The sequence below is a fragment of the Myotis brandtii genome, unplaced genomic scaffold, assembly GCF_000412655.1.
Source record: "Myotis brandtii unplaced genomic scaffold, ASM41265v1 scaffold9, whole genome shotgun sequence".
NCBI lineage: Eukaryota > Metazoa > Chordata > Mammalia > Chiroptera > Vespertilionidae > Myotis > Myotis brandtii.
The window spans coordinates 130,733-140,434 of NW_005371693.1; the positions used below are offsets into that span (position 1 = coordinate 130,733).

At 39.9% G+C, this 9,702-nt stretch overlaps 1 protein-coding gene across 3 annotated transcripts in view; it reads right to left on the bottom strand.

Moving 5' to 3' along the window:
* Positions 1-1,036: 1,036 nt before the first annotated feature.
* The window catches only part of PRKCQ (protein kinase C, theta), an 82,997-nt gene continuing 74,331 nt past the window's right edge, over positions 1,037-9,702 (bottom strand). For all 3 annotated transcript variants that reach the window (XM_005885299.2, XM_005885297.2, XM_014532601.1), the window contains 2 exons: positions 2,802-2,930; positions 1,037-1,995 (listed from right to left, as the gene is read on the bottom strand). In XM_005885299.2, coding sequence (XP_005885361.1) covers positions 1,840-1,995; positions 2,802-2,930 — 285 coding nt within the window. In that variant the 3' untranslated portion in view covers positions 1,037-1,839. The remainder of the gene's footprint in view (positions 1,996-2,801; positions 2,931-9,702) is intronic.

A 9,702-nucleotide genomic window follows, 5' to 3' on the forward strand; every position in this document is an offset into this window, starting at 1 on the left:
ATTTTGAGATTAATTGCATTGAGTGAGCCTTAAAATAGGAGGTGGAAGGAGAGAACCAAGGGAAGTGAAAGCAAGGAGGGGAGGGGGCATTGGAAGTGATTTGGGGCAGAAGGAGGAAAAGGGGCTTGCCAACGAGGTAATCAAAGGTGACGGGGATGGAAGAAGAAGATGCTGTGTCAGAGTGTCCAAGGGGCTGAGATAAAAGAGAGGCTCTTTCCTGGTATAAAAAGCTGTAGAAAGGTTGATGAGGACCTACATCACTCCACAAGGACTGGCAAGAAGGTAATCCTTCAAGAAAGCAGTGTCAGGAGAGAGAGGTTGGAGAGAAGTAGAGGCAACCGTGATTACCAGCCCTTCAAGGAATCTTGTGGTGAAGGGAAAGAGGAACAAAATACCAATGACTTAAGTGTTATCTGAGTTTCTTTCCCACTTTGGGATTTTTATTGATTCCTCAAATTTAAAATATCAACTCACTTCCAGCTATATCTTGATGATAGCCATGACAGAACCAAGTTCTTGCAGGGGCAGTAGAGAAACTATTAAGAGGCATCTTTCTTTCTTTCTTTTATTCCATGTTTACATATCCACCTCTTTGTTATTAAGTCAAAACATTTTATCAAAATATACAAACAGCACAGATACTTAAAAATGTATAGCTAGTATTGTAATTTAACAAGATTGACTGCTACAATTAGCATGCATGGGTCTCTTGAGTGATGCTTAAAGAGAGACTTGTGAGTCATCAATTCATTAGTAATGGTATAAGACCGTGGTCGACAAACTGCGGCTCGTGAGCCACATGCGGCTCTTTGGCCCCTTGAGTGTGGCTCTTCCTAAGCCTTAGGAGTACCCTAATTAAGTTAATAACAATGTACCTACCTATATAGTTTAAGTTTAAAAATTTGGCTCTCAAAAGAAATTTCAATCGTTGTACTGTTGATATTTGGCTCTGTTGACTAATGAGTTTGCCGACCACTGGTATAAGGGACTGCTTTTTTCTCTCTTGGAAGAATTATATACTTCATTTCTTTACTTGTTATAATAAATGTGAGGATGGCAATGTGTGACTGCCACTGTACTGAAATCAACTAAGAATGGATGGATGGAAAGGTTTTATTGGCAGAAGTACCATGATTCTATTTTTTGTTGGACTCTAAATTTAATATCTATGTTGAGAAGGTCACCTTCCATATCAGTGATATGAGCTCTTCCCACTTTCCATTTTCCTCTTTCCTGTGTATTTCATGGCTAATCAGAATGATGGATTTGTAAATCTCAAGTTACAAGCTATGTTTATTGTGAAGGATTCCCATAAAAACTTATTCCGGGCTTTCCCCCCCTACCGCTCACAGGCTTCCACAGGTGTACATAGAATAAAATGGGTTAATGATTACTTGTCTGCAGCTGAATGAAATCCATTACTACACCAGGCAATGTACTGTTTCAGTCTTGAGACGTTTGTTCTCACTTTGCTCCTTGAGTCATCAAATATTTCATTGATCAGCAGTTGGTGCACAAGTGAAGAGCCATCATTTAGAGCAGAATTAAGTTTTCACATCTTTCCCAGTGTGAAGAACCATCTTTCAAGTAAATAACTATGGTTAGTCATGACCTAACTTCAAGAATAGCCGTGAAAGATCAGAGAAACCAAAGGTGGTGTCATTAGTGAAGTTGAGTTGGTTTCTGCTACAGATGCAAAGTCAGTGAGGAGCTGAAAGGCCTTAGCCTTTATTGTTGAGTGTTTCTTTTCTTTCCCAAGTTGAAAAGGAACCCAAGGAGTGTCACTCGAACCAGTTCACAGAGAGAAAGCAAATTCCTTCGTGTGTCTGAAGATGGGATTCAGGATATCAGCGTCTCCATTCCCGGGTTAATGAAAGAAAAGTTTCTGAACATGTTCTGGTCCATACTGTTGATCAGTGCTCTGTCGGCGAATGACAGCCGGGGTTTCTCATTTAAGAATTCCTTGTCGAAATTGCTGCAGTCATATGGTGATTTCTTGATCAGAGTTTGGGGGCGGGGGTGGGGACGGGTGGGGGAGAGAAGAAGGGAAGAAAATCAACCACTAAATTAATTATCTCTACTTTTGATAATCTTAGAAAGCTGAATTATAATCTGTGTATGACAGTGTTGATCTTTGCAGATAAACTAAACTGAAATAATACTGATGATCATATGTGGTTTTTGTTGAACATCTCTAATATCCTGACTCATCAATTTAATAATAGTATAATTAAGTTCATATAAAGGAATTCCATAGTAAACATTCAAATAGGATCTAATGTTTCTAGCTAATAGTTTACATGAAGCAGAATTGGCCACCTTTGAAAAAAAGGGTGAGCCCAAATTTGACCTCTGTCCTTTTAGTCTACAGGGAACAGTGGGTAGGGGTGGGGGCTGGGGGTTGGTGAAAGGTGGGAGAAGGAAGGAGTTTTGAGATTCTCTATTCCGGTTCTTTTATCCACATCCTTCACTGCTATTGGTTCTCCCACCTATGTTAATTTTATTATTAAACATCTTGGACTGTTTACCAAGACAACCCAGATTGGGACAGGTTCTCCTCCAGCCACCTGGTCCATTTGGTGCCCATGAAAGAGATAGAGAATGTAATAAGAAACACTTATTCATGAATTCTATTTAGTATGGTGTACAATTCAGCTTTCTAAGATTATCAAAAGTCACCCTTATATATAGGAGCAGAACTGAGAGTCGGGCCCCTCCCACCCTCAAGGGGCAGGCAGGCAGCTTGGGAGTAGAAGGAGAATGGCTGGAACAGGTGGTCCCATCCTCGGGTGTCTCCTTACCACTTTAGGCCTGAACGGTGGGTCAATCTCCTTTCTTTCAAGCTCTTCCCAATTGATCTCCCGAAACAAAGGGTGCTGGCGGATGTCTCCCCTCACTCCCAGCCTCTTTTCAGGTTCCCTCACAAAAAGCTGAAAAGGAGAAGAAAGGGAGCAGTTACTTCTTGAGGGATGAGCCAAGTAGCTTCAGATGGAGGTAGCATTTCTTAGTGTATGAGTCACACAAATTTGACTCTACAAAGATAAACACCTGGCCTTTTGCCACTTGCTTTTCTAACCTTACTAGAGGCCTGACGCATGAAATTCATGCAAGAGTAGGCCTTCAAAGCCCTGGCTGCCTCGCCCACTGGTTGTTTCAGAAGGTCATTCCGGAAGGTAGTTCCACCCCGGTCTAATTAGCTCTTTATTATATGAGATTTTTTTTTTACTTACTGTTATCAACTGTTGACATGAGTAAACTGGTGGCAACACTCTCACTCGAACAAGCCTTCTGAATATTTTAGAGTCTGAGATTTTGGTTTCTTACTCCCTAGAAATGCTATTTTTTGAGTTGTATAGACCTGGTTTAAAACAGCTTTATCCTATGTTATTTATAGGACTTCTGGCAAGTTACAGGTGAGTTAGTTTCCTCACCTGTAAAGTGAATGAAGTGTTCTACTCCTAGGGCCATTCTGAGGGTTAAATAAAATAACAGCATCCACACCCACATACACGTGTGTGTGTGTGTGTGTGTGTGTGTGTGTGTGTACTGATTTGATTCCTGGTCTGTAAAACCCAACAACATAGAGTAAGTGATAATTTTATTTGATTCCTTGTAAGGCTGTCCTCTGGGGATTACAGCCTTGCTATGCATCTATAATGTAAACTAGTCCCTGACAGGTGGCTTTGGAGAAGGCAAATGATTATCGAGACTCACTCTTGAATCCTGCAAGTTTGCTGGGTGAGTAATCATTCAAATCATCTTTTGTCATCTCTGACCTGTTACATAGACATTTTCCTCTTCTGTCCCCTCTCTTGTTACTTTCCCCTCTGAGGTCAAAATGAACATTGGCCAGGACAGGAAAGAAACCTGCAAACTCTTAAAACTTAAGCAAAACATGTCAAGGGCATTAAGGAACCAGAGAGTCCAGACTTGAAACTAGAAGTCACGTGTTTTCTTAGTCTCCGGAATAGTCATCACTCTCTTTTACATCAACTAGATGTTTATTTTTAAAGTAACTGCTAGTTGGAGGGTGTCATAAAGAGGCTGTGGGTTTTAAACAGAACCATGGTGGAATGCAGTATTTTCCATGAGATTCTGGCAGAACTTGACCTCCACTCATACTGAATTGCAGGGATCTCTTGTTTTTAGCAATTACAAGAAAAGCCAGTCCATATGTTAAAGCACGGCTTTACTTGTGTTATATTACTACTTGAAAAGCTTCACAGGCTTTACTCTACCAAAAAATAAAAATAAAAAATAACTTGCTATAACAAAGTGAAAATTTCTTCTTCTTCTTCTTCTTCTTCTTCTTCTTCTTCTTCTTCTTCTTCTTCTTCTTCTTCTTCTTCTTCCCCTTCCCTTTCTTCTTCTTCTTCTTCTTCTTCTTCTTCTTCTTCTTCTTCTTCTTCTTCTTCTTCTTCTTCTTCTTCTTCTTCTTCTTCTTCTTCTTCTTCTTCTTCTTCTTCTTCTTCTTCTTCTTCTTCTTCTTCTTCTTCTTCTTCCTCTCTCTCTCTCTCTCTCTCTCTAATGAGGAGAGTCTTTTTAGTAATCTAAGTGAAATGCCATGCAATCAACCCTGTGCATGCAGGTGGTCAGTCCTGGGCATGGTTCTAGCTTCCTTTCCTCTTGACATATGATGGCCGCTGAGGCCTCTCAGTGGAAACTTGAGTTCCAAAGCATCTCACTAGAAAGCCACTACATAGTGGAAATAACATGAAACTGTCATCTAAGAAGCTTACTACCCATAGGGCCTTGGGCAAATTTTCTGAGTCTTAGTTTCCTGACTTGTAAAATGGAGGGTGAAGCAAGTCAATCTATACTCCTGTGAGTGCTAATGTCCTCTGAGCCCTCTAGGCGGGCATTCCAGGCTCTCTGTAGTCAAATGCCAACACATGTCCTTCAATTCCCATTATAACGCACTCTGGTGTTCAGACATGTCTACTTATGGATATACCAGCTGCCTTTCCTACTTCTGTCTCTTGCTAATGACATTACCATCTTGCAAGAAGACACCTCTTCCCACATTCTGTTCCAATTTCCCTTTCCTCATCTTTAAATCCTGACCCACCTTTCAGGGTTCAGCTTATATCCCCTCTTCTTTGTGAAGCTTTCATTGATCACCTCTACTTATAGTGAATTCTCCCTCCTTTTCAAGTCATATTCATTGTCATATGGTTAATTAGAGTCAGGCATTGTGCTAGATGCCTTAGCTATATTATCCTGATCTTAAAAACAGATTCTAAAAGCAGATATTGTTATGTGAGAAAACTCAAGATCACAAGTCCAGCCAGTGATAGAGCCTAAATTATCAACAGCCCATTCCTACTTCTGGTATTGGATAGTCTTCCTGTGTACTCCACAGAATGTCTTCCTTCCATTAGAGAATTAGCTACACACACACACACACACACACACACACACACACACACACGCCTATCTTTTCTACTAGAGTGTAAGCTCTGGAGGGCAGACACCATTTATGTTTCTATTTCTTACAGAATCAAACACAATGCCATGCACAAAGTATATGGTCAGTAAATGCATGTTGAATAAGTGAGTAAGCTGTCTTTCTACTTTATTTATTTGCAAATTATGTGTCTTCAGTCCTCTTCTGTTAGACCAGTGATGGTGAACCTTTTGAGCTCGGCGTGTCAGTATTTTGAAAAACCCTAACTTAACTCTGGTGCCGTGTCACATATAGAAATTTTTTGATATTTGCAACCATAGTAAAACAAAGACTTATATTTTTGATATTTATTTTATATATTTAAATGCCATTTAACAAAGAAAAATCAACCAAAAAAATTAGTTCGCGTGTCACCTCTGACACCTGTGTCATAGGTTTGCCATCACTGTGTTAGACTCTTGTTTTCAACATGTAGGTCAGCTTATAGAAAAGGCACAAAGTTCACAGTAAGACATATTTTTCTGTAGATTCAAATACCAGTGTGAGTCACCAGATGGAAAAGCAGATTGATTTTTTAAAAGCAGAGGGAATAAGTGACTTGGCTTTATATATCTTCCCTTGAAATGATCATAATAAATTATTGACCTCCACTTCTTAAGGACATTTTGATGAAACAAGATTAGAGAGAGGATGCAAGTGCCTCAAGAAAAGGGCGAACACTAGCTCATGCTGTTATAATTAAATGCTTCCGCAAATTAAGTTAGAAGTAACTGCCGGAGGCCAAGTGTGTACCATACTAGGTTTTCTATTAGATTTTTCTAGTAACATGTGGCATTTGTACCAAGAGGATCATGAACCTGTTATATGTACCTGTGTAATTAAAAAAAAATTTTTCAAGATAAAATGTATAATGAGAATATAATATGATCTCCAGTTTCAAGACTCAAAATTCTGCCCAGCTGGTGTGACTCAGTGGTTAAGTGTTGACCTATGAACCAGGAGGTCAAGGTAGGGAGCGTTCAAGAGGCAGCTAATCAATGCTTCTCTTTCATCATTGATGTTTCTATCTCTCTCTCCCTCTTCCTGCCTCTCTGAAATCAATAAAATATTTTTTAAAAAATGTAAAAAAAGAGTCAAAATTCTTTCTAGTTTTGCACACAAGAGTAAATAACTATCTTTTCTGCCCTGCAATAAGTCACCTCTTCTTTCTCCCAGGTCCTGAAGATGACTGTGTCTGTGGCAAGGAATTTGCATTGAGGGAATAAATGTTCATGTAGTAATACTTGCTTTTGTTCACAAAAGCTGTCAAAAGGGTGGTTTACATTGATAGAAAATAGCACACTGTTTACATAAGTGGCCAGGATGTAGCGAGAGTTTGTTTAAATTCAGCTATTTAGGCGAAAAAGCAGTGCTGGGCTGCCAAAGGTGGCACATCCCGTGCTTAGCACCTGTCACTGGAATCTTCCCTTCCTCTTTGTCCACTCCTCAGATATATCTTTTACAAAAGGGAGAAGCATTCTGTTTGAGATAATTAGTTTTCCATTATTTTCCAAACAAATGGACCAGACATCCTAGATGAATAAATGGGGAAGAAAGAGGCATGTCTTTGGCAATGGTCCACTGTGCTGCAGCGTCCCAGCTGCAGTTCTTAATGGAGTGCAGCCTCCCTCCTTGTGCAGTTGCTCCCCGTGTTACACGCACCCATGTGCTATGAGGGCTAAAGGGGATAGAGTCTGGTGCTGACACTGCCGCTGTGACAGATGCCACTAGATGCTTCTTTGTTCAGCTTTTCCAGAAGACCTACTGCTCCTGGGTTTCACAACATTAGGCATAACTCCCTAGAGGAAGTTTTTCAGAAATACTACCGTTGGTTTTTGCAAAAGTCAGCCCAATTGTTAAAAGATGGGCAAGAGCTACCTTCCCCATGGAGCAAGGGCATGGGATTTTCATTAACTCCTGTGGGAAAGAATAAGCCCAAACTCTAACACATGGATTTAAATACTCTTGCAACAACAGTCCTTTTTCTTCCCTTCTTTATCCTTGTCTTGGTTTCTGCTCTATTAAACAACATTTACTTTCTACTCTAGCTGCAAATCTTTTTCTTGCTACTGAAACTCTGAAGATTTTTTTTGTATTTGCTGGCATTTAGCCTTAGATTTTGATTTTAAACTTTTTATTTTGAAATAATTACAGTATCTTAGTATGGTTGGACTACTATAACAAAATGCCATAAACTGTGTGGCTTAACCAACAGACATTTATTTCTTACTAGAGGCCCGGTGCACAATATTCATATATTCAGGGAGGTCCCTTAGCTCGGCCTGCACTTTCTCACAGTCTGGGAGCCTTTGGGGATGTCCAACTGATGGCTTAGGCCTGAGCAGGCAGTTGGACATCCTTAGTGCTGCCATGGAGGTGGGAGAGGCTCCCACCACCACCGCTGTGCTCTCCAGCTGTGAGCCTGGCTTCTGGCTGAGCAGCGCTTCCCCTGAGGGAGCGCACTGACCACCAAGGGGCAGCTCCTGCATGGAGAATCTGCCCCCTGGTGGTCAGTGCATGTCATAGTGACCAGTTGTTTCACTGTTTGGTCGATTTGCATATTAGCCGTTTATTATATAGGATAATTCTGGAGTCTGGAAGTTCAAGATCAAGGTGCCAGCATAGTCAGGTTCTGGTAAGGGCTCTCTTCCTGACTTATAGAAGGCCACCTTCTTGCTGTGTGATAATATGACCTTTCTTTGGTGCATGCACTTGAGAGGGGAAGATCTCCTTTCCTCCTTTTATAAGGGCATCAATGCCATCATGGAGGTCCCACCCCCATAATATAATCTATACCTAATTACCTACCTCTTATAACCATCATACTGGGGGATTAGGGCTTAAACTTATGAATTGTGGGGGTCACATTAAGTATATATATATAGATTCACAGGGTGTTAAAATATAGTTTAAAAAAAAAGATGTTCTGGAAACCAAGATGGTGGCATAGGTAAACACCGGAGATGATGTTCTGTGGAACCTTCACCTAGTTTCCCCTAATGCTTGCATATTACATGATTATAGCACAATATCAAGACTAGGAAACAGATGTTCTGTGGACCCTTCACCTAGTTTCCCCTAATGCTTGCATCTTACATGATTATAGCACAATATCAAGACTAGGAAACACACATTGATGCAATATGGTATAGTATGTCTAGTTCTATGTCATTTTATCACAAGTGTAGATCTGGGTAACCACCACAGCAAACAAGATACCGAACTGTCCCGTCAACACAAAGCTCTCCCTTGGGATATCCCTTTATAGTCAATCCCCTGCCTCACTAATCTAATTTCCATTTCTATAATGTTGCCCTTTCAAGGATGTTACATACATGGACTGATATAGTATGCAAGTTTTTGAGATTGGCTTTTTTCAGTCAGTTTAATGCCCTTGAAATCTATCCAAGTTGTTTTATATACCAATAGTAGTTCATTCTTTTTTTAAAAAATATTTTTTTATTGATTTCAGAGAAGAAGGGAGAGGGAGAGATAGAAACATCAATGATGAGAGAGCATCAATGATTGGCTGCCTCCTGTATGCCCCCCACTGGTATCGAGCAGGTTAAGTCCTTCAAAAAGCCCAATGTAAAATAAATGTGGCAACTGTAATAACATTTGAACTTGTCTTTATGTAAAGAAAATTGCTTGCATTATAATCTTGCTCTTATTTTTACCATCTTTTAAAAAAATTGGTTCATTTTGAAATGAGTTTTCATTTTATATGTGTTTTGTTCAGTCATTAAAAGTGAATTTAATTGATCGTTTGAGGAGCTTTCTAAGTTTACTACTGTTTGGATCACAGTCGGAAACAGTGAAAGCTGAGTTGCACTGGCTCAGACTTTTAAACACCACCAGCCTTGGAAGGGGTTTGGGGTGAGGAGTATGTTACTGGGCTTTGTCAGCACTTCAGATTCCACATCTTGATTCCTCAAGGAGAACTCAGGAGTGGCCTCAACATTTCAAATACCGTAGACAAGCTGTCAGTTGTGTGAGAGAGGTAGGAGTGTTGCCCTTTAAATTTAATTCCCATGGTTCTTCATGAGGAAAAAGGTAGACTAGTGAAAAAAGATGGGTCTGGTAATCTTTTTCTAAGTTTACATTTAAAATTCACTGATAACTTCTATGTTGAAAGATCTTGTCCTATTTCCCTTTTCAATATAGGAAGAACAAGGCTAAAATTATTTCCTTAAATGATTTTTTAAAAAAATGTATTTTTTTATTGATTTCAGAGAGGAAGGGAGGAGAGGGAGATA